Source organism: Schistocerca americana, chromosome 2, assembly GCF_021461395.2.
Source record: "Schistocerca americana isolate TAMUIC-IGC-003095 chromosome 2, iqSchAmer2.1, whole genome shotgun sequence".
Lineage (NCBI taxonomy): Eukaryota > Metazoa > Arthropoda > Insecta > Orthoptera > Acrididae > Schistocerca > Schistocerca americana.
Genome location: NC_060120.1, coordinates 873,757,212 through 873,781,927, shown reverse-complemented (window position 1 = coordinate 873,781,927; position 24,716 = coordinate 873,757,212). Strand labels below are relative to the sequence as shown.

The window sequence follows — 24,716 nt, the reverse complement described above, 5'->3', positions numbered from 1 at the left end:
TGCAGTAGAAAAGATTTGTTCCACAGTATCGAAGATGAAAAATTGCTCGAAGCTTTTAAGGTATGCATTTTCGACCATATGTATACTGAGACATTTTTTGCTTCTAGTACCGTGTACTTTCAACTGTATGCGTGTAAGCCATTAATTATGATACACCCTGTATACACCAATGCACTCTGAATAAACAGTATGGTAACTGCTCCATCAAACTGAACTGTAAAAAATCTCAGAGAGCCATGCAAAGCACGAACCGAGTAAGCAGACAGGTAAATAATACCGACCGTTGCACAAGACGTGCTGTCCAGTCCAAACACTTAAAATTCCAGTCAACGAACAGAAGGCCAAATTCGCAATTACGGCAGTCCAATACAATCGGATGCGACTCCCAACACCAACAGTGGCGACGATTTGTCCAAGTCACATTCTGGCTCTTCGGCGCGCAGATGGTTCTGAAAACTGGCGACCGTCAGACAGTGTCGTACCCCAGGGCTCGGCCCTTACTAACTCCCGGTGGGTGAGCAGCGCTTTCCTTCACGTGCTCAACGATAAGTACGCTTTTTCGTGTACACTATAATCACACCACTTATTGAGATGCCAGTAAGTCAGACAAATAATCGAGCCAAATAGTGGTCACAAGCTGGCAAGGCTCAGTACGAAAATCACTTTTTAATGTTCACTGCCACTCTAGGTTAGTTGTACAAGTACTGAAATACTCAGATACAGTTTTCATCAAATGAATTCAGTTTAACGGTAAGGAATCCTGTTAGATTTGTATTAATTATCTGTTTCGTTCATCCAGGAGTCTGCTTTGTGCAGTTTAGTGCCCTTAGAGACTTTCGTACTTCAGACCAGATTAAATTGCACGAAGCTGATTCTCATTTTTTTATGCTCGTGTTACTATAACGCATTAGGTATCAGATTTTACGAGCCGGACTAATCGTAAACTTCGTATTATCACTCTTTGCTTACATTGCTGGAATCATGTTCTGCCACCGTCAAATCTACTTTAAGATTAAACTAAACTACTCTTTACTACACTTTGGCAAAACTTATTACTAGAGAAGAACATAATTATTGATTTAAAACAATAATCAAGTTGTTGTTTCTCAATGAGACGTACACAAAACATTCTCTTGTGCGTGTCTCACAATTGCTGCAGTGCTGCTAACTTCAATACTATTTTACAAAATAATTTACTGTATAATTAGTGTATGTTTAGAGGTTGTTCACTTGTCGCAAACTACTAAAGATACTGAGTTTAAAATCAAACTGAAACTTTTTCCACAATTAATGATGCCACTACAAACTACGCCACACAGCATCTGCCCCTAATTTTTATATATTGTTACCAGAATCACTAGTTTCATTTTTCTCTTTAGCACGCAATATACAAACTCGCAAATTTTCTGCGGAATCTGGCTGCCGTTGTAGAAATTACTTATTTAACGTTCACTTAATTTTTTAGGTACGACAATGGCTCCTCCAACTCTTTACGACCATCCAATGAGTCCTCCAAGTCGTCTGGTACGTCTGGTGGCTGGTATCATCGGAGTTGACCTGAAAGTATTCGTAGTGGATATAATGGACTCTGAGATTGACATGAAGTCTTCCGAAATGTTGAAGGTAATACATGTGTTAACTGTTACTAAAATTAGTATATTTACAGAGTGCAAAAATATTTTTACATACCTTGAGACACGAGACACTGTATAAAAGCAAACTTTTTATTTTATTTAGGTGTGAAAGTAAGTACTGGGAATGCTTTGTTATGACCCAAGTGAGCCTGTACATGCTATCACCATGTGACACTAGTGATCTCCTTTCTGTGCGGCCATGAGAGGTGTGTTCCAAATGTGTAGATTCAGGGGACAATTTCGTGGTGTTCTTTGTCTAGAGTTTTAAAGTTTATCACTGAAACAGTAGGAATCTTTGCTAAAGTTCAACAGTCCCTTGATAACAGACTCAATTTCGGTTTGGACATTGAGAGTGGAAATGCCAGGTCATTGCGATTGTAACAATGAGTTTGTAGCAAGAAAGTGTCTCGATGGGTAAATTGGTAGGTATTAGACCAAACTTCTCTGGTTCAACACAGAGACAGCAGTCGGATTTTTTCTGTCTTCTTTTGCATATGACAGTGATATGTGTACGTGAAAAATGCCAAATTGCCCCGTGGTTTGGGTCTGCGTAAGTCAGTTCGAAGGCATGGGCATACCAACTACAACAGGACGTTCCCCAGTTGAGTACTGCCTCAATCTTTAGGTTGTGAACAGTATTACTTACTTATTCCAATTACTTTCTATCATAATAACATCCTCTGACTTCCACTTGATAAAATTGGAAATTTGTGGTAAGGACTATGGGACCAAACTGCTAAGGTCATCGGTCCCTAGGCTTAAGCTCTACTTAATCTAACTTAAGCTCACTTACGCTGAGGGCAAAACACACACACACACACACACACACACACACACACACACACACACACGCATGCCCGAGGGAGGACTCGAACCTTCGACGGGGGGTCCAATTTTTAGCTATAGTTGTTTATCTACATGTATTTTTGATTACTAGAAGTTTGAAAATATAATTTTTATTTCTCCATATATTCTGAACAGCAGTGGTGAGAGGTCATATTCTTGCATTATTCATTATCATTTCATTCATTTTGTGATAGTATAGAACTGCTGTTTGATTTTTATATGAGTGGTGAATTAATCTTAGGTCTCTGTAACATACTTTAAGGTTTTTTGAGGGCTCTAAACACGACAAACGGTTTTTCGATATCAATGAAAGGGATTAATAGTTCTATGTGTGTACTTGACATACTCTCGTGCACTGTTATAACACTTCCTCGTTTTTCTATGTGTCTTCTAAACATGAGCTAGTCATCTAGCAGCTGTTTTCTCTATAGATAGTACCTAATGATATTTAGTTAATACTTTGGAGCGTATGACACAATGTTCAATGTAGGGTAGCCATCAAATTCTTTTAGCTCCTTTGTCGTAGGGTCTGCTATCTGGATAGTTTTCTCACAGACTCTGGTAGCTTTCCTGATTTGTATACGTCGTTTTATAGTGAGTATAAGCCTTTTGCCTTATCTTCTAGGCCGCGCGGGGTAGGCGTGCGGTCACGGGCGCCTTGCCACGGTTCGCGCGGCTCTTCGCGTCAGAGGTTTGAGTCCTCCCTTGGGCATGGGTGTGCGTTTGTCCACAGTGTAAGTTATTTTAAGTAAGTTTAAGTAGTGTGTAAGTCTAGGGACCGATGACCTCAGCAGTTTGATCCTTGCAGAAGGTCACCTGAAAATTGGCACTTTCCTAAAGCTTTCCGTGGATTAATCTCCCCTCAAGCTTTGTTGAATATCAAAGTATTACCGGTCTCAGCTCATCTGCTTATTTTGTTTCTTTTTCTTGCCTTTGGAATTCACGACTCGGCAGTCCTTCATACATCTCCTCTTACGGTCGTTCCATCTAAGAACTATGTAGTTTTCTTCCGTTAAGACCGCTCCTACTTTGTCTTCTGTACGTAGCCTCTTACGCTTTGGCAAACTATTTACTTATTTCTGTGATAGCGTTGCTCTTTTTAATTTTATCTATACATTTATTCTCAGGTCATCTGAATCTTTTGCCATTTCCAGGCATTAGACAAGAATATGTTCTTCTGTTTGGTGGTTGGAAAAGAGTGTTAGTAACTACAAGTGATTGGTTTGAACAAAATTCAGTGACCTTCTCACCTCTTTCATTTCTATACCCAACAAAATAGACTCTTACTGCATTGTGTATTTATCGTATCCACTGCTGCATTCAAATGTCTGAGAAATATCAGACTATCTTCATCATTCACCCTAGCTCAGTGGCCGTCAAAATGCGGCCCTAATCAAGTATTTTTTATGGTAATATGCATCTGGCAACTAACAGGTGAACCCAAAATCGCCAGCTGACATTAAGAGCTTCTGAAGAGTGTAGTTTTCCTGATTCGTAGGCCGGTTGGTGTGGCCGAGCGGTTCTAGGCGCTTCAGTCTGGAACCGAGCGACCGCTACGATCGCAGGTTCGAATCCAGCTTCGGGCATGGATGTATGTGATGTCCTTAGGATAGTTAGGTTTAAGTAGTTCTACGTTCTAGGGAACTGATGACCTCAGATGTTAAGTCCCATAGTGCTCAGAGCCATTTGAACCATTTTGAACATGATTCGTAAAAGAGAAAAAAGCAGCAAACGGATGTAACATGAGTGCAAAGTATAGAGTCGGTCTCTCCAAATGCAGCAAATGTTTGTAGCAAGGAATGTTTTATTAAATTCTGTTCTAACACAACGCAATATGTAGAAGAAAAATAATACTCCAAACATTTTTTTAAAAATATAATCACAGTTACTGTTATTAGTCAATTAATCATTCGGTCACATGGACTTAACAGCAACACTTCATCAAGCAATTACCTTGTCACATCTTTGGTATCCTTAAGGGTGGCAGCAATCTGAATCGGAGAACAGTCGACACAAAGTATTACGAATGGTGCCGACTTTTGACGATAGGTACATGTATAAATGCTGCCAACTTAGCACCATATGCTATAGTTAATGTAGTGGGGTCACATAGCATACCAACGTACCTTGGTTGACAGTAAGATCGGTAGATATGCGGCCTGAGGAGTCACCTCAAAATGTCAGTACTGGCTCTTGAGCAAGAAAGTTTGTCTATCACTGCTGTATTTGTTCGTAGTTCTCCCGCGCCCTTGTGTCCTTGAAGATGTCGGTATATACGCCTGTATTAGCAATGTATCCTTTCGTTCAGTTCTTTTTTAACTGGGCCATGATTGATCTGTCACCCCATCCCCATCTATTCTACACTTGACTACAAGGCTTTTTTCCAATATGAAATCTACATATCTGGATACTTGAGCGTCTTACGAACTCTTTTCTCCGATACCTAATACGCCAATTATTAATCTGTCTGTTTCTTCACATTCTCTAGTGCTCTACTTTGTAATTACCTCACATCCTATGTTTGCAGTCGATTTGCTCGTTTTTTGTTTTAAATTTTGTATGAAACTTCTTGTAATGCTATGTCCGCCGGAGAGTCGGTTAGGTGCTAGTCTGACTGATTTCAGGTAAGGAGAATACATTATACAATTTTCTATGGGATTTAAATAGAATGGTTTACCGTTTCCATCTTCTTTCCTATACCACTAACTAGCTCAGTGACTCTTCTGACTTTTAGGATAGTTTTCCGTCCTAAAGCAAAATAAGAGAGCTCTCTCATCCTCAGCGAAGAGAAAGTCATAAGCTATAGCGTCGTAATGATAGACAGAGGATAAGAGAACAGCGCTATGAGCTATTAATATTAGCAGGGACCGAGCCACTCCAAGGATAAGGATCCAAATATCTGTCAGGTAAAAACGACGTCATCAGAGCGCGGACGATCGGACAGAGGTCAGGGTAGTTCCTTATTAGGAGGGACCGAGCAACTCCAAGGATAAGGATCCAAATATCTGTCAGGTAAAAACGACGTCATCAGAGCGCGGACGATCGGACAGAGGTCAGGGTAGTTCCTTAACAGTTGCTTTCTCGAACACATAAGAGATCAGTATTCATCAGAGATACAGCAGTCCGATACGCAGCTACTGTCCTTCGCTACTTGCTATTCGAGAAACGAGAATATTAACATTGTTCACTGCTGAAGGTTTAAACTAATGGTATCTTCTTCTACTGTATGTCAATCTTATCTTTATTACAATTTACGATACGTATCAGACTTGATTATCAAGGAGTCAGTGGCCTTTCAGGGATAGTAGTTGGGTTTGAGTCACTGTTATTTCCCAATTTGTCAACACTGCATTCAAATTGTGGTGAATCTGTAGTTGGAGTGCATTCAGATAGTGATAAAAATATAGTTGGACTCGAGAAACGATACAAGCTCATTTTATTAATTAATAAAGAAGCGACTATTCAAACATAGGTTACATGAGAGGACGGGGTTTATTACTCATCAATTCACTGTGTCTATTAATTTCTGCAAAATTGTCGCTCTGTAACATTCGGACAGATACATATTCAAAACTCCAATAGCATTTTCCGCAAATAAGTTATTTTCCCAGGAAATTTTCACCGCTTTGAGGAGAAACGCGTGAGCGGAATCACTGGAAACTACTGTAACGGCCTCACAAGGACTCATTCGCACCTACTCACGAAGAACTGACCAAACAGCGCGCTGTCTCCCACCCCTTTCACCTCTAATGAGCGCAGCAGCCGTTTCACTGTACATTGCATTTTCAAATTTGAAAATAACATGTATGTGCCGAACAACAAAAACCAATTTGTTAAATAAATGATAACAACTGCTTCTCTCGGGATTTATAAAATCCTGCTGCAGATTGATTCCACATAAACATCCTTTAAAGATGCTACAAGAACGATCGCCTCACTGTTCTCTGGACATACTCATAGAGCGCCGTCGCCTTGTATCAAAACGTAACTTATCTATCGAGCAGACTTCCTCACATTCTAGCGTCCTCTGTCAATTTGTGAATGCATAATTTTCCTGATGAATCCCTAGATTTTCTTGCCCAGTTCGGCAGTGCGCAGCGTTTATTGACAAGAAACAGAGACACTTCAGACGTACACTATCTGACGTACAGTGACGATAAAAATATCGCAACACCAAAAAGTAATTAATGGAGAATAATAAAATTTCGGGAATACATTTGTCTAGGTACCATATTTAAGTGGTTAAATTTGCAAGATCACAGGTCATTGTAAGCGGAAGATAAGCCATTAAATGTAAAATGGTGCTACATTAATAACCGAAGTAGCCGCCAGAGTGTTGAATCCAAGCATGGAAATGTATGTGGATGTGTTGTACAGGTGCCGAATGTCAGTTCGTGCCATGGAGATCCATGCCTTTTGCACTTCGTCGGTCAATACAGGGACGGTTAATGATGGTTGTGAAAGACGCTGGATTTGTCCCATATGTGCTTAAACAGATGTGATAATCTAACAGATGTGATAATCTAACAGCCCAAAGCAATGTGTCGACAATCTGTAGAGTTACAACCGCGGTATGTGGACGAGCCTTATCCTGTTGAAAGACACCCCCTGGAATACGGTTCATGAATGGCAGGTCAACAGGTCGAATCACCAGACGAACATACAAATTTGCAGTCAGGGTGCAGGAGATAACCACGAGAGTGCTCTTGCTGTTATACGAAATCGCACCCCAGACCATAACTCCACGTACAGGTCCAGTGTGTCCATCACAGAGACAGGTTGGTTGGAGGTCCTCAACTGACCTCCTCATAACCAACACACAGCCATTGCTGGCACCGAGGCGGAACCAGCTTTCATCAGAAAAGAGACCTCGACCCTGCCCTCGAAAGAGCCGTCGCTTGTCATCACTGCAGCCTCGCACGGACCCGATTTTTGGTCAGTGACATGCACAATACAGGGCATCTTGCTCAGAGCTGTTCTTGAAGTAAACGATTTGTAGCAGTTCGTTGTGTCACTGTGGTGCCAACTGCTGCTCAACTGCTCAAATTGCTGATCCAGATGCATTGTGGTAATGGAAATGAGCGTTTGGCGTCATTGACCGGGAGGCCCCTTTCAGGACAGGTCCGGTCGCCTTGGTGCAGGTCTTATTACATTCGACACCACATTGGGCGACCTGCGCGCCGGATGGGGATGAAATGACGATGAAGACAACACAACACTCGCTCCCTGAGCGGAGAAAATTCACGACCCAACCGGGAATCGAACCCGGCCCCTCAGGATGCAAGTCCGTCACGCTGACCATTTTTTTTTTTTTTTTTAGGTCGAGGGGGTATTTTTTTTTTTTTTTTTTTGACCGGTGGGGGCTCGGGGGGCAAAGTGGGCAGGGGTCGAAACCTGAGGCCTGGCCACAGTGTCCCTCTCACCACCACCGAGCCTGTGGTACTTAGGGGAGTGGGAGAAACAGGAATCAACAGTAGGGGAAGGCATTGTTAGTTATTTATTTGCATGTGTTTTTGTAATATTCACTAATAGCATGAAATTATGGGAACACATATGCGAAAGAGAAAAGAAATATAAATTCTAGGTAAAGAAAAAGAAAGGAAAAAGGAAAAGCAAAAAGAAATAAAATCCGCGCAATCTGCGACGCGCTCTCCCCTCCGCGGAGGTCAGAAGTAGAATAGATCGCAGGCGGTTGAAACTCAGACACCGCCGGGGGAGGAGGGGTGGGTGCCCTCTGTGCCAGGCACCCCCCAATCAGTGGAGGTCGAACAAAGACCGCTCGAAGATAGTTAACAAATAATGTTCGGTAACGTGGCGTATTTTCGAGAGCTGCATGGGCTGTTCGTAAATAGGTCCAGAAGTCGAGGCGGGATTTAGGTCCCTCATTAAAGAGATAAGCAACCGCCCACCCTTTGACCCACGTAATAGCATGACATTTGGCGGCGGGAAAATGTCGGTCCTCCGGGTATAGAAACATTCGAGGCTCGACTGTGTCTGGTGGCACCCGGAGATAGCAGGCAATGATTTGCTGCACGAAGCGCCATACATCTTGCGATGAGGCGCATGTCAGACGGTGTTCATCAGTGTCCAGTTGCTGGCAAAGGAGACAAAGAGGGGATTCTGACAAGCCAATGTTGTGCAGGCGCTGCTTCGTGGCAAATTTCCTGTTGACTATGTGATACCACAGTGCCCGGACGTTCGTAGGGAGAAAGAGCTGGTGGACGGTAGTCCACACTATGGGCCACTGGATGGAGGGGTGTTTGGTCTCCATCACATTCCGGGGAACACAGCGCAGCAACAGGCTGTTAAAATCCTTAGTCCTAGGTGGGCGTGTATCTGGGAGACTGGTATGTATGTAACTGTAGTCGACGAAAAAGGTCGAAATATGGGACAAATGCGGCACGATATGGCCGACAGACACTGGTGGTGAGGTGGAAGCAGGTAGGAGGACCTCAAGCAAGCTGCGTGTTAGAGATGTACCCTGGCCCATCCACTGTTTTCTCATGGTACTCATGTACAAGGCTGGAGCTCGCATACGGACATTGACGAGCCCGACGCCACCATACCGTGGGGGCAGGGTAAGTGTCTCATAACGGACTTTAAACATTGAACCAGCCATGAGATAATAGCCAAAAGCCGCCTGAAGGTTGCGCCCAATTGCAGTTGGCAGAGGGAGAACTTGCGCGATGTGAACCAATTTTGATGCCACATAAAGATTAATAAACGCAACCCGTTGAAGTGTGTCCTGGCGGCGCAAGAGGTTCTGGCGGACGTCGTTGCGGATGACGTGTAACAGGCGACGGAAATTCGTTGCCGCCGTGCGTGTGACCGTGGGGGTAAAGGTAATGCCCAGGTACCGGAAAGTCCGCACAAGCGGCAGTGGTGCCACTTCACCCTCCTGGAGGCCTCGTCCAATGTGCATTGCAGAAGATTTGGCGACATTCATGGCACTGCCAGCGGCAGCCCCATAACGGGTAATCAATTCGAGGACATCCCGAACCTCAGAGCCGGAGCGAATGAGGAGGAGGAGGTCATCAGCATATGCCCGACAGCGAAAAGTGTGTTGGCGTAGGGTGAGGCCAGAGAGCTTGGTCGTCAAGCCCCCAATAAGGGGCTCAAGGGCAATAGCATACAGGAGGGTAGAGTGGGGGCACCCCTGCCGTATCGAACGGCAGATAGGTACCGGCCCTGCTATACGTCCATTGACTTGGACACGTGAACTGGCACTGTCGTAAAGACGCCGGATGACGTCGAGAAACGGAGGGGGGATGCCCATTCGGGCTGCCACCGAAAACAGGAAACGATGACGCACTTTATCGAAGGCGCTGTCGAAGTCTATAGCGACGACCGCCGCCCGGAGCCTGCAGGCCGCCGCTATCGCAATTAAGTCGCGGCATTCCCCTGTGGCAGTCTGTATGTTAATCTGTCCGCCAGGCGTCGTTTGTTCTGGCGAGAGGATATGAGGGAGTGTAGTTCGGAGCCGCATTGCCAGTAAGCGCGCGAAAATCTTGTAATCGGCATTCAGGAGGGTGAGCGGTCTGTAACTCGTGACCATCGAACCACGGGCTGGTTTGTGGACTGGTATAATTATGCCCTCAGCAAAGGCGGGTGGGATTGCTTGGTCAGATGTTATCAGTTCTTGATACATAGTCGTCCACCGTGGGGCCATGAGGTCCCGAAAGGTACGGTAAAACTCAATCGATAAGCCGTCAACGCCGGGCGATCTGTTGACTGCACCCTTGGCGATTGCGTTGTTGACTTCGTCTAGCGTGACCGCCACTGTCAAAGCATCCGCCTCCGTGTGGGGGAGGGTACGCGTGACGTAATTCAAATTGGAGTCGTCTGCTGCAGTTTCAGCGTCGTCATCATTATAAGTACGACGGTTGTGCTCGACGAATGCGCGGACGATGTCATTCTGAGTGGTCACCTGCGTTCCATGAGGCGTGGTCAGAGTGCTGATGATCTACCGACGACGCCTTCGTTTGTCGGACACTATATCATGCATGGATGGAATTTCTAAATCCGCGTGATCGTGGCGCCGCGTCCGTATCACGACCCCTTGCAATTTCCGGCGTGCCAGCGCAATTATCTTCGCCTTAGTTCTTTGCCGTTCCAACTGGTTGTCCGGGGTTGGCGGTTGAGCATCCAGATCTCGGAGAATCGCGTAATAGAAGTCAACAGTGGTGCGATGCCAGTCGGCCATGTCCTTTCCGTATCTCATCAGTGCCCTCCGGATCGCCGGCTTGGCGCAGTCCAACCACCATGTCAATGTCGAGTGGTAGCGGGGAAGGCGTCGTTCGCAGGCTGTCCACGTTTCAGTGACTTGTTGCCGACACGCCAGGTCATGCAAGTGTGAGGTATTGAGTTTCTATGGCGCACGGCTGCGCCATACTGATTGCGGCGGAAGGAGGACCGTACAGATGTAAGCGCAATGGTCGGAAAAGGCCAGCGGCCAGCGTTCGGCGCCCCGTATCGCAGATCTAAGAGTTTGTGAGACATATATCCTGTCTAGTCGGCTTGCGGAATGACTTGTAAGAAAGGTATGGCCAGAAAGGTCGCCGTGTTGTACTTCCCAGGTATCGTAAAGCAGGAGGTCTCGCACCACTATACATAGCTCCTGGCATGTAGTGTAGTGGGGAATCTGATCTTTAGGATGCAGAACGCTGTTAAAGTCACCTCCTAGTAGGCAATGGTCATAACGCCCTAAAAACAGGGAAGCGATTTCCTCGGAATAAAACTGGGCTCTTTCATGCCGTCGGTCGGTGCCTGAGGGAGCGTAGACATTAATGATGCGTGTCCCCATGGCAGTGAGTGCCATGCCCCGAGCTGATGGAAGGAAGGCGACATCGGTCACAGAAATCCCGTGGCGGACGTAGATGGCCACCCCGCGGCCCATAGGATCACTCGCGGAGGCGTGGGCGGTATAGCCATTGATATCCGGGAGACTAGCCAAGTGAACTTCCTGCAGAAGGGCGAAATCAATATCCGAAGCCCAGAACATCTCCTGCATAAGGCGGATTTTCACCCTGGAACGGATGTTGTTGGTGTTGATGGTTGCTATCCGGTAGGCCTGGTGTCGGATTGCTGGAGGCTGGTCCACTCCGCCGTCCGCGCAAGGGTGTGGGCGTCGCAGCGGAACGTTATCCCGCTGGCTCGCAGGGGAGTCTGGGGAGAGTATGATTAGTGGAGCGGCCGTGACGGCGCAGGGTCCCGTAACGGCTCCTGCTCCGTGACCTCCTCCTCGTGCCACGCCGTGGAAGCAGAAACTGGTGTATCGTCCATTTTGTCTGCAGAAGATGTCGTAATTGTGCGTGGTGTAGTGTCGCCTGTGAGACGTTCATGATGTAGTTCAGCGTCAGCACGGGGCGCAGGCACACCGATAGATGTCTCCGCGCTCATTACGTCTTCGTCAGCAGTAGCGGGTTCTGAGGCCTCGTGCTGGTCGACGGGTACGTCCTCCTCGACTTGCAACGTCTCCTCTTGGCCGGAAACGGTGCGACGTCTTCGCTTCCGACGTTTCGGGGAACGTTGTTTCCTTGTGCGACCCTCCGTGTCCGACGACGGAAGGGAGTCGCGTCGTTCTGGCAGAAAGGCCGCTGTAGGAACGATGAGCGAGTCGATCTCCATCGTGTTTCCGAGATCAGGGTCAGCGTCTGGTTGCGCCGGCATCTTCGGAGCGGCGTCAAAGGCCGGCCGAGGCGGCGGGTCGTCCGAGGCGCTCTCCGTCGGTGTCTGGTCGGGCTCGTTGGTGGCGTCGTTTGTGGTGACCGGGCGACGTTGCAAAGTGGTAGGAGAAGCCAGAGCAGCGGCATAGGTCACCGGTAGCACTGTAGGTTGCGACGTGGGTGGTTTTTCGGCCGCTGGAAGTTGCGTAATACGCCGTTGTAGGCATTCGGATCTAAGGTGGCCTTCTCTGCCGCACCCGGAACAGGTCCGAGGCTGGCCATCGTATATAATTATGGCACGGCATCCGCCGATCTGTAAGTAGGACGGGACGTGGCTTTGGAGATCTATGGTGACCTGTCGGACCCCGTTTAGGACAGGATACGTTCGAAACTGTGACCACTTCTCCGCAGTGTGGCCGTGGACTGTGCCGTATGGGCGTAGTGCCGCAACGACTTCCTCAGCTGGAAGTTCGAATGGCAATTCGAAAATGCGTATCGTTCGCATACCTAAGCCTGCGTGGTCGACGGTTACCTCCCCCACATTGCCATCAGCGTGACAGAAGCGGAGCCCCTGTTTGGTCTCACGTAGTATGCGTTCGCACGCCGCGTCGTTAAAGATTTTCACATAGACCGTGCTGCTCACGATGGACAAATGTATGCCGATAATATCGGTCGCCGGGATCTGCACTTCCTCTCGCAGAAAACGCTCCACCTCGAGTGCTTTGGGTCGGGCATAATCGTTGCAGAAAGTAAATCGGAGTGTTGATTTACGGTAACGGTTCGCCATGGATCGTACAAGGTAAGCCGGCACTTAAGCAACGGCCGTCAGAAAGTAAACAAGGCGAGCTCGCGCGCCGCACGAAGTCAACACGTACGCGTCCGCTCTGTTGCCCTGCCGAAGGCAGACTGCCCATTCAGCTATCGGGGCGGACGATGCATTGTGGTAAGCCAGAGCCATACGCCGAACATGATGGTCTTTCCTCTCAGTAGTGCTACGTGGCAGTCCAGAGCTCGATGTTCTTGTGACCCTACATTTTCGTGACCACCGCTGCCAGCAGTCATGTACAGCGGCTACATTCCTCGCAAGTTTTTCTTGAGTTTCGCAGAAGGAACATCCAGCTTCTCGTAGCCCTATTTAACGATCTGGTTCAAACTCAGCGAGGTGTTGACAGTGGTGTGGTTGCCGCCTTAAAGGGATTCTTGACTATCATCAACTCAGCACGTCCAATCTCATAGGTAAGCAAGGCTCAAGACTGTTAAAGCATGTCTCTGAAGCAAACCTGATTTACATCCTCATAGTGGGTTTACTAGCGCCACTCTTATGCGACTGGTGCGAAGTTTAATAGACTTCATCTTTCAGATGTAGAAACACCCCTACAGTCTTTCGTTTATGTCGCATAACTTCTTCTTGGTGTTACGATTTTTTCCCATCAGTGCATTAGTGGACATTGCAAACACTTTCAGTGAGGTGTCTGAATGTCCGTGGAGGAATGGCTACCCAGTCTTCCTGAATAGTCGAATCCAGAGAAGGTAGTGCTGCTGGATACTGGAGTACGCGTTGAAGTCCACGTTCTGCTTCATTTTAAAGGTGTTCCATTGGGTTACGATTGGGACTCTGGGCAGGTCAGTTCATTTCAAGAATGTTGTTGTCCACAATGCATTGCCTCCCAGTTGCTGCTTTATGACAGGATGGATTGTTGAGCTGATAGAAACAGTTATCGTCTCCGAATACTTAAACTACTGTACGCAATACACAATGCTGCAAAATGTGTTCATATCAGCCCGCATTAAGCATTTATTAGGTGTAAGTAAGAGATCGCAACGTAACCATGAAAAAGTAGCTGTCTACAGGCATTCACAGAACTCTAAGCTTCCATGCGACTACCACAAGCTATATCGTTATTCATCACTGCAAACCATTCCTTTATAGTCCTCCACCGTCCACTGGCGTCGCTCTTTAGACCACCTCAAATGGTTCGGAAATGAGTGGCTTCTGTGGGTCTGCTCGATCGCTGCAGCTCATACTTTTTATTTTATCCATTTTGGTTAGAGAATACCGTAGGTTTGCGTCCTAAAATTTAATGTAAAACTTGCAAGAAGTCAACCTGTGGCTGATTGCAGTAATTCCTACAGTACAATCATACTTTTTACTCCTTACGCACACTCATTGCGGTAGCTGGTCTGCTGGTAGCACGTTGAAACTCACGAGTGGTTCCTTCTGCTGATACGATGCGATTTTCTACAACCACTCTCCGCAATGCTACACGGTTCTATCCCATTGGTACGTGAGGTCCTCGTCTTGGTTTAACTGTTGTTGTTCCTTTGCGTTCCCAGTGCGGAATCACTTCCCCATCACTCGACTTGGGCAGCTTTAGATAGGTTGAAATGACGCTGATGCATTTGTTATTCTGATGACATCCGATGATTAGTCCATTTTCGATGTCCCTAAAGTCTCCTGACCAACCCATTCTGCTGTTTGTGCTTCTCTGCTGAGAACACAGTACTGCCCGCCTACTTTTATAATGGGGATCCTCCTCTCGTGCCATTTGGTGGTCGGTTCTGCGTTATACAGCGGTGTCTGGATAGTTTTGATCAGATAGCGTACAAACACATGCATACTCTGCGAAGCGACCTAGTCGACAGGCTAACGCGGAACGGAGAGGAAAGGGATACAGTCAAGTGCAAAATCACAAGCCACGTTAGTCCGCAGCACGCACGAAAACTGATGCAGAGTCCCACGCCCGTAAACCGCCCCAGCAGTCTAGACTCCTAGTAGAGCTATAGTTGAAGCAACGGAAACTTTTGATCCAGCGCCAAACTGCAAGCTCCATTTCTTGTCTTTATTGTTATTTTATTTCCCCGCGGGGGGCGTGCTGACAGCGGATAAAACAACTCTTCAGCCAAAGGTTTTATACAGCGTGAATCAGCGAAAACTTGCACTGCAAATATTGCGGAAAATGGATGTGCGGTTTGCACAGAATGGATTGGCCGTCAGGGGCTCGTATTATTACCAGTAAGCAAATTGTAATAATACTTAGAAAATGTATTTTTGTGCAAACATGCACTTTCGTAAATGGAGTAATGCCTACTGACATCAACAAACTAAAAGTGGGGTGCTTTAGAATGTGAGTGGTGTCTGTTGCAGGATTCTAGTACGAGTCGATTACGATATACCGTATTTTGAAAAATTACCGCACCGATACTTGTTTGTGCCATTTAACTTTAGAAGTTGCTAGGTACGATGTTGTTATGTTTGCTTACAGTGTGCTTGTGTGTTCCTTGAGTGCACTGCGACTTCCTAGTTAAGTTAGAGTATGACAGTCAAAGCAGTAAGTTGTGCGGGGGATATGGAATTTACCAGCGCAGAGACAGCCGACATGATCATAGTGTGTACAGGGTGTTACAAAAAGGTACGGCCAAACTTTCAGGAAACATTCCTCACACACAAATAAAGAAAATATGTTATGTGGACATGTGTCCGGAAACGGTTACTTTCCATGTTAGAGCTCATTTTATTACTTCTCTTCAAATCACATTGATCATGGAATGGAAACACACAGCAACAGAACGTACTAGCGTGACTTCAAACACTTTGTTACAGGACATGTTCAAAATGTCCTCCGTTAGCGAGGATACATGCATCCACCCTCCGTCGCATGGAATTCCTGATGCGCTGATGCAGCCCTGGAGAATGGCGTATTGTATCACAGCCGTCCACAATACGACCACGAAGAGTCTCTACATTTGGTATCGGGTTTGCGTAGACAAGAGCTTTCAAATGCCTCCATAAATGAAAGTCAAGAGGGTTGAGGTCAGGAGAGCGTGGAGACCATGGAATTGGTCCACCTCTACCAATCCATCGGTCACCGAATCTGTTGTTGAGAAGCGTACGAACACTTCGACTGAAATGTGCAGGAGCTCCATCGTGCATGAACCACATGTTGTGTCGGACTTGTAAAGGCACATGTTCTAGCAGCACAGGTAGAGTATCCCGTATGAAATCATGATAACGTGCTCCATTGAGCGTAGGTGGAAGAACATGGGGCCCAATCAAGACATCACCAACAATGCCTGCCCAAACGTTCACAGAAAATCTGTGTTGATGACGTGATTGCACAACTGCGTGCGGATTCTCGTCAGCCCACACAAGTTGAATGTGAAAATTTACAATTTGATCACGTTGGAATGAAGCCTCATCCGTAAAGAGAACATTTGCACTGAAATGAGGATTGACACATTGTTGGATGAACCATTCTCAGATGTGTACCCGTGGAGGCCAATCAGCTGCTGATAGTGCCTGCACGCCCTGTACATGGTACGGAAACAACTGGTTCTCCCGTAGCACTCTCCATACAGTGACGTGGTCAACGGTACCTTGTACAGCAGCAACTTCTCTGACGCTGACATTAGGGTTATCGTCAACTGCACGAAGAATTGCCTCGTCCATTGCAGGTGTCCTCGTCGTTCTGGGTCTTCCCCAGTCGCGAGTCATAGGCTGGAATGTTCCGTGCTCCCTAAGACGCCGATCAATTGCTTCGAACGTCTTCTTGTCGGGACACCTTCGTTCTGGAAATCTGTCTCGATACAAACGTACCGCGCCACGGCTATTGCCCCGTGCTAATCCGTACAACTAATGGGCATCTGTCAACTCCGCATTTGTGAACATTGCACTGACTGCAAAACCACGTTCGTGATGAACACTAACCTGTTGATGCTACGTACTGATGTGCTTGATGCTAGTACTGTACAGCAATGAGTCGCATTTCAACACAAGCACCGAAGTCAACATTACTTTCCTTCAATTGGACCAACTGGCGGTGAATCGAGGAAGTACAGTACATACCGACGAAACTAAAATGAGCTCTAACATGGAAATTAAGCGTTTCCGGACACATGTCCACATAACATCTTTTCTTTATTTGTGTGTGAGGAATGTTTCCTGAAAGTTTAGCCGTACCTTTTTGTAACACCTTGTAGAGACTGTAGGAAGAATGCAGTTCGTTCTTGTACGCTGTATGCAGGATGATATCCCAACAGGCGTCACCAGCTCGGCAGTTATTTATCAACATCATCAACCAGTTACGTGAAAGTTGTAGTGTAACAGCTAGACAACGTTAATAGAAGGAAACGAGTGACGGCAGAAGAGGGGGAAATTAATGCTCTTGCTGCTGTTGCAGCTGACTCGGACTTTAGTTTCCGCGCAATCGCACGAGGAAGTGACAGAGTCAGGCAAGTATGGTTCAAATGGCTCTGAGCACTATGGGACTTAACATCTGTGGTCATCAGTCCCCTAGAACTTAGAACTACTTAAACCTAACCAACCTAAGGACATCACACACATCCATGCCCGAGGCAGGATTCGAACCTGCGACCGTAGCAGTCGCGCGGTTCCGGACTGAGCGCCTAGAACCGCTAGACCACCGCGGCCGGCAGTCAGGCAAGTACCCCACGCATTCTCCATCTACATAGGTTCCATCTCTCTCCATCTAGAGCTACATGGCCACGATTATGAAAATCATAGTAACTTCTGTACTTGGGCAATAAGACAGGACACTCCAGATATATCAGGTATCTAGTTTAGTGAAGCCACATTTACGAATCATGGCCAGTTAACCCGCCGAAACATGCACTGTTGGTCTGCTGACAACCCCAGTTCGCTTAGTCAGGCGGGACGTCAGCGTCCGCGGAGTGTAAACGTGTGGTGTGGAATTGTGACCTATCAGCCCATAGGCCCATGGTCCATAGACGGAACACTGAACGCGCGCACGTATCGCATCCTCCTAACAGACCATCTTCTAAGGATGCTTGAACATGTTCCTCTGCAAAGGAACCTGTGGTACCAACATGATGGCTGTACAGTCCATAGTGCAGAACGTACTACAATAGGTCTTAATGAATTGTTTCCAAATCGTTGGATTGGATGCAGAGGCCGGCCTGTTCCATAGTTTTGACGCCTGTAAACATTTTTCTGTCTCGAATGCTGATAGACGCTGTCTACGAGGACCTACCAACTACGCCTGGTGATATGTAACGACGTATTACTGGAGCCTACTCGGACATCTCCGCTGAAATGCTAGGGGTGTGCAACAGTCATTCCGTATCAGATTGGAAGCGTGTATTGTCACTGCCGGTAGTCATTTTGAACACAACGTACTATGGTCAGTTGTCTCGATACTAGTCAGAATCCACGTAACGTGCGTACGCACTTGTGCTGCTCTTTAGTGTGCTACACAGGTACTGTAAATCGTCGGTGTGAGAACTTTTCAAAATACGGTATCTCGTAAAACACTCGCACTAGAATCCTGCAACAAACACCACTAACATTGTAACTTGCTCTACTTTTATTTCGTTAAAGTCAACATCCACTGTCTAATTTAAAAGTGTATGTTTACACAAGAAATGCGCTTTCGTTGAATTATTACAACCTGTTGCCCGCATCTCGTGGTCGTGCGGTAGCGTTCTCGCTTCCCACGCCCGGGTTCCCGGGTTCGATTCCCGGCGGGGTCAGGGATTTTCTCTGCCTCGTAATGGCTGGGTGTTGTGTGCTGTCCTTAGGTTAGTTAGGTTTAAGTAGTTATAAGTTCTAGGGGACTGATGACCATAGCTGTTAAGTCCCATAGTGCTCAGAGCCATTTGAACCATTTGAACCAACCTGTTGATTGGCCTACAACAAGAGCCCTGCCTACCTTTCATTGTTTGACAACTGCACGTCAATAGCACTTTCCGTTTCCGCAATATTTGAGGTGTAGGTTTTAGGTGATTTACCTTGGATATTTAACCTAAGTAGCCAGTTCCGTTTTTTATTTCTTTATTGTAATTTCATTCCCTCATCCCATGGGACAAAGGTGGGCTGGCAGCGGAATAATATTCTGCATTTCAGCCAAAAGAATTTGGTGCAAATGTGGGTTAAAAACTTTAAAAGCTGGGTTGTGTAACGTTTTTTAAAAATACATGTAAGGACGCTTTGAAGTGATGTCATTTACAGAGACACATAGGAAAACTTTGTAAGAAAATTTTAAAAAATTACTTGCGAGGAAGTTAAAAAATGTCCTTATTACCCTCGTACGGGAGACCAGCATTTCGGAAGAGTAATAGAAAGAAAGCATATTGATTTTTTTCGGGTAGTTGGTGTTGATGGGGATACTGCGTACAGGTTGGTAGGCTTGTGGGGATAAGTATAAAGTGGGAGAAAGTAAGGAAATATGGGGTTCGCGTAATTCGTAGCTAGGATGGAGGTCAGGTCAAGGTCAAGATGGGGAGGGAGAGGAGCCCTGAAGTCGCCAAGGGATAGATAGGAGCCAGCAAAATCTGACAGGAAATATGGAAATAAAGAAGTGGGAGTCTTTTAAAATTGCTCTGGGAAAGGACAAGGTCCGTTCGGCTACTTCGCTTATACCGTACTTTCTTGCACCCTGTGATCAGCCCACGCGATACGAGTTGTGCGCCTTTCGGTGTTTCCATCGCAGACCGACCTCAGTTAAGTTGATAAGTGTTCCGCTGAAGTGGTTCCCTCTGGCTGGGCGCTTTTTGCGAACTTCCGTCGTTTCGCAGTCGACGTCTGAGCCCCTATCACCTTCGCTGGTTACAATATTTCAAGTTAATAAAAAGTGTTGTGCGAAGGCTCCTGTAATACACATTGGTGAAATCTAGACTGAATTTCGGCGTTCGCTTCGTGAATTAGGAAGCAGTTGTTGGTCGGTAGCTCTTGCATCCGCCGTTGCAAACATAATTCAAGGATTACCACAACCAAGGCATACACGTTGTATTGACCACATCGTTTCATCCTGATAGCAACGAATTCACTGTGGTTCACGTACTCATGGCATACCTGTGAAATCCTCTGAGCCCATGTAGCTTCCGAGACGAAGTGTGATATACGTCTCGGTCCGATGAAATGGCCGTCATAAAATATACTGAAATATCGTATATTATCTTATCTGTGTGGGAAAGTCATGCAAATGACTTCTTGGTCGACTGACATCTCGAACTACAGTTTTCTCTTCAATATGACTGCTACATCAAGTTCCGTTGCTCATACGTGAGTTATATATCTTACGGCAAATGAGTCAAGTACGAATAGCGTAGCACATAATCCACCGTGGCATCTGGAGGTCAGTTCGTATCCGTCAGTATAACATTCTGTCACTTATGAAGATCACAAATGCTGCAATGAATACAAAAATCGGAAATTGTCATTGTTATGTTCCCTTTTTATGATATGAAGATTCATGCAAAGAATTTATAAATAACTGAATTGTATGCTTTCTTTCTTAGTTCACCTTTTAGTGTCTGTGACGTCTTAGGTAATACTTACGCAAACTTAAATACTATATATTTCTCGATCATTTCAGAAATTTCCTCAGCGTACCATTCCTGCACTGGAAGACAATGGCCTGTATCTTGCTGAAAGGTAAGCATTAATTATTAGTTACAATTATGTATCAGATCTTTAGTGACCGTTAGCTAACGACTGACTGAGATGGAGAAAGACAACACAAGATTTGTTAGAAGTACGTCTGATACTGATGAACTAAAACTAAACTCTGCCCGAACAGACCAAGAAGGCCCAACAGTACCGACCACCCGTCGTGTCATCCTCAGCCCACAGGAGTTACTGGGATACTGATGAAAAACAATATTAAACAGAAAAAAAAATTAATGTTTGCTTTGCGTTTCGGTAACAACGTTTGTGGTATAGTTCTTGTTCAGCGTGGCCAGTGTACTAGAAAAAATCATGTATGGCTTTTACAGTTCACGACGATTAGCTGAAATACTTACATGTTACAAAGTAATGAACCACATGCACAAATTACAAAATGATAGATATGAAAACTCTATGGATAAACTGAGGTAGTAGGCAGAAGCTCCAAGTCCTTTAACAATTCTGAAAAATAAGGAAACTGTCTGGTAAGCAGTACCAAACACAGAGCTTTATAAAGAAGAACATACGGTGCATTAAAGCGAAACAGGTGCAAAAAATAAGCTCGAAGAACTTAAATCTTAATTCCAGTTTCGTCATACTCTGTCAATACAAAGAAAGCTATAACATTTATGATTGAAGGATCTTAGAGAAGGCACGTATGTGAAAATTGGTCTAATGTTTTATATATATGAAGCAGTGAAACATGTTTGATGAGAAAGAAACCTCATATTAGCTACCATTAAGATTGCAGGTACTGGTTTCAGATTTAAAAAAAAGGGGGAAACTATAGAAGGTCTATATGAATCTAAACCAGCTCCTGTATTGCTAAAGATCGTCAACGTCGGAAAAATGAGTCATCCTGTAGCAGGCCTAATAGTAGAGCTACTGACAGAAATTCGAAGCAATAAACGGCTAGCTAAAATGTGTTTGATCAAAACTGCAGATAGTCTATCCAAACAGAAAACATATATTCGCGAATAGAAGTATCTTGAAGTATCCGCTAAGGACTTTCTACAAAAATATAGACCACTAAGAAGAAATCAATGCAATAAAGAACGGGTATAATCCTCGAAGTCAAGAGGCTGACATTATGCAAGTATATCACCATGTAATACCAAGCAAAGCGTTGTGTACGAAGAGCTTTTATGGTACAGAGGAGCTTCAATCATACATTCCCGACAGCATCTAACCGGCAACCAACCATAACTGGTTCTTCGAGGTTCTATGCAGCAAGTATGCTGGTTATACTTCTGTTAGTAATGTAACTTTATTAATTATCTAGTTACGTGATGTGTACCCTCCATTACGGTTTTATCTCTACTTTATTTTAACTTACCTAACATAATAATATATACTGTTTAATTTTAAACTTCGCATTAACTAGTTTATCTCTCCACGTACTTAAGAAAAATGTTTTATTCGATTCACATAACCAGATAAAGCACACTAAGCAATTCTCAGAATTAAGTACTAATAGTACCATCTATGAAACCATCACAATATTACTAGTCATATCTAAATGAAACATAACTATCAAGAGCGACGTCTTGCAAAATGTCATTTCTTTAAACATATGAAAAGTAAGAAAGAAGATGATACCTAACTTCCGAGATATAATTATCCCAAGTGTAATAAATACAGAGGTTTGTCCTTTGAGACATTAAATATTCTAGAAGAAACAGTACTAAAAATTAGTTTTAGTGTACCCACTATTCGTCCAATTCTACCCTCTTCCATTTAAAGACGATAAAGAGCATCTTCAGATCATTTATGCCTCACAACAAGCAGAGTCTAGCGATCCACCACTGTCTGACCAACGGCGTTTCTCATCGTGCAGCAAACACATAGGTCTTTGTTTAATATACTAACAGGCAGACAAAAATTCCGTCTCAGGTCAAGAACTGAAAGTGTCAAACAATTACCTTTCCCTCTACAGACTGTCATTTGCCGAAAATCTTGTTTAGATATATACCGAATCATTCACTAATGATTGCAGGTATTGTGCCTGATGCAAGTTATTGATACATCAGTTACAGCACACTAAGAAGATGTAATGTATAAATAATTTCACTGGTTTCCAGCTGAGGCACGTAATCAGCAGATAGTTGCAGCATAGGCCTCTTTGTCAACACCAGTTCACTTCTTAGACCGCTTACTGTCTTGAGGTCATTGTAATTGTGGTTACACTTACCATAAAGGTGATAGCATTGCTAACCTAAAGTTTGCTGCTGAAATACGTTGTATGGAACTTCTCGCCTTCAGAGAGACAAACAGAATGTTTGTTTAGATATTCGGTAGGGAATCATACAGACGTAATAAATTAACACCATGATCTCACTATGTGTGCCAATGTACAGTGACATCATAGAATTTATGTCTTAGCCTGTATGTTTCTAATAACTTGGTGGTCTGTTAACAGCCGTGCTATTGCCATGTACCTCATCTCAAAGTACGTGAAGGATGACTCTCTCTACCCGAAGGATGTAAACAAATGTGTCCTTGTCCATCAGAGGCTGTTTTTTGATCAAGATTTGTACAACAGAATTTTCAGTGTTGCCCTAAGTATTACATTTTTGCCTTTCATACAAAAAACTGAATCATATTCTATTTTTGTTTAGTATCGTCAAAATGAGGAAAGGAGTAATAACATACTTTTATTTTTAGTTCCATGGTTTCCTTTCGATAAATGACCATAATTTTAAAAAATTGCCCAAATTCTGTGGCCAAATATCTCTCCTTTATTTTCATGTGACTGGATTCGAACCAGCTGCCCATCTTCAGATCATTTATTACAGCTGCAGAGTAACCTGTCGAATGTGGAACTGAATGTTCACTGTCAAGTTAGCAACCGATACAACAATCGCCTCTCTGTGAACATGCGCAATCTGGTTCATGCTAAGCATTTTAGGCTGGCTTACACGAAGTCACGTGACGCGCACAAATCACGGGTAATCTATTTTGAGCAAAGACTCGAAAAACGGGCTTCATCGGAACACGGCCTCATGCCCCCTCCTGCTTGCTGGAAGTCGATAAGTCACTAGGTTCACTTGTTCAAGTCTCGGCCTTTAGTTGGTGCAGTGCAGGTTTCATAATTGATCTCAGGAATACTTTAGACGTATTCATTTCGTAGTAGCGGTGGGGCACAACCTAATTAAAGTTGTAGTTTGTTCGCATTGTTTGTTTTGCACTACTGATCTTTAAGATTGAATCGACTCTGCATGAAAAAAGGAAGTTGTATTAGAAGAAAAGGGCTCATATTGAATTTCCTCATTAAGTATTAGTTTTTTTAAACTTAGATTTTTCCTTGTGAAAAAAAAAAAACAAATTTCCCCTTGAACCACTCGCATTTCAGAAGAATGATGTCTTATCGCATGTGATTATTTTGTGCGACAACATACTTGCTATGCTGTAAGCACAGTAATTATCTCATTATTTGGATTATTTAACACGTCTTTGATTGCAATTTTAATAGTTTCGGTTACGTGGTTGATTGCGTGGACATGATGTGTAAAGTAAATGGTACATTATTGATGCATTTCCACTTTCTCTATCTCATTTTGTGTACCTTCAGTTTCTTTTTATGTCTTGTTCTTTTTAGAATCCACGTTCTTACTATCTCGTTGCATTTCCTGAGATCTGCATTTACGTTAATTTCCTGTCAACAGCGGCCAAAATTTTATGGCGAACAGGTGGATACCGGCAGCATCGATAAAGTAAATGACGGTCTGGAAACTTTAAACCGAATGCTGGGTGGCAAACAGTGGCTGGCAGGAGACAACATCACGCTTGCTGATTATGCTGTCGCCAATTCTTTGTCGGCATTAGAGGTAACGTAAAGATATCAATTCAACTTTTAAAAAGTTAAAAACATACGAACAACCTATTATTAAAGACGTATCTGACGCCATAGGGAAGAGAGTGAAGACCAACACATAAAGATCATAGTTGTGTACTGCTGTCTCCAAAAGCCTAAGTTTTGCTGTCTTCATTAAAGACGTAGCTGACACCATAGGGAAGAACCAGCAGAAACGGAACATCGCCGTAGTGTACAAACCTACATGAGAGATACGTATCTTAGGTCGGCCACGAAACATCGAAAATCACTGCAACGAGCAATAGTTTACAGAATACCACGCGGTTACGGAGACC

The 24,716-nt window shown here is 44.7% G+C and overlaps 1 protein-coding gene across 1 annotated transcript; it reads left to right on the top strand.

The window, feature by feature from the left end:
• The first annotated feature begins 1,473 nt into the window (after positions 1-1,473).
• LOC124594512 (glutathione S-transferase D7-like) lies at positions 1,474-24,403 on the top strand. Its single transcript, XM_047132884.1, has 5 exons — positions 1,474-1,623; positions 20,497-20,555; positions 22,987-23,122; positions 23,731-23,733; positions 24,233-24,403. The coding sequence occupies exons 1-5, from the start codon at positions 1,474-1,476 to the stop codon at positions 24,401-24,403; spliced, it is 519 nt and encodes a 172-aa protein (XP_046988840.1).
• Positions 24,404-24,716: the final 313 nt, after the last annotated feature.

Coding starts and splice junctions, on each gene's coding strand:
- LOC124594512 (XM_047132884.1), top strand. CDS start 1,474: ATGGCTCCTCCAACTCTTTACGACCATCCAATGAGTCCTCCAAGTCGT. Junction 1,624..20,496: donor AGTCTTCCGAAATGTTGAAG/GTAATACATGTG, acceptor CGATCATTTCAG/AAATTTCCTCAGCGTACCAT. Junction 20,556..22,986: donor GGCCTGTATCTTGCTGAAAG/GTAAGCATTAAT, acceptor GTCTGTTAACAG/CCGTGCTATTGCCATGTACC.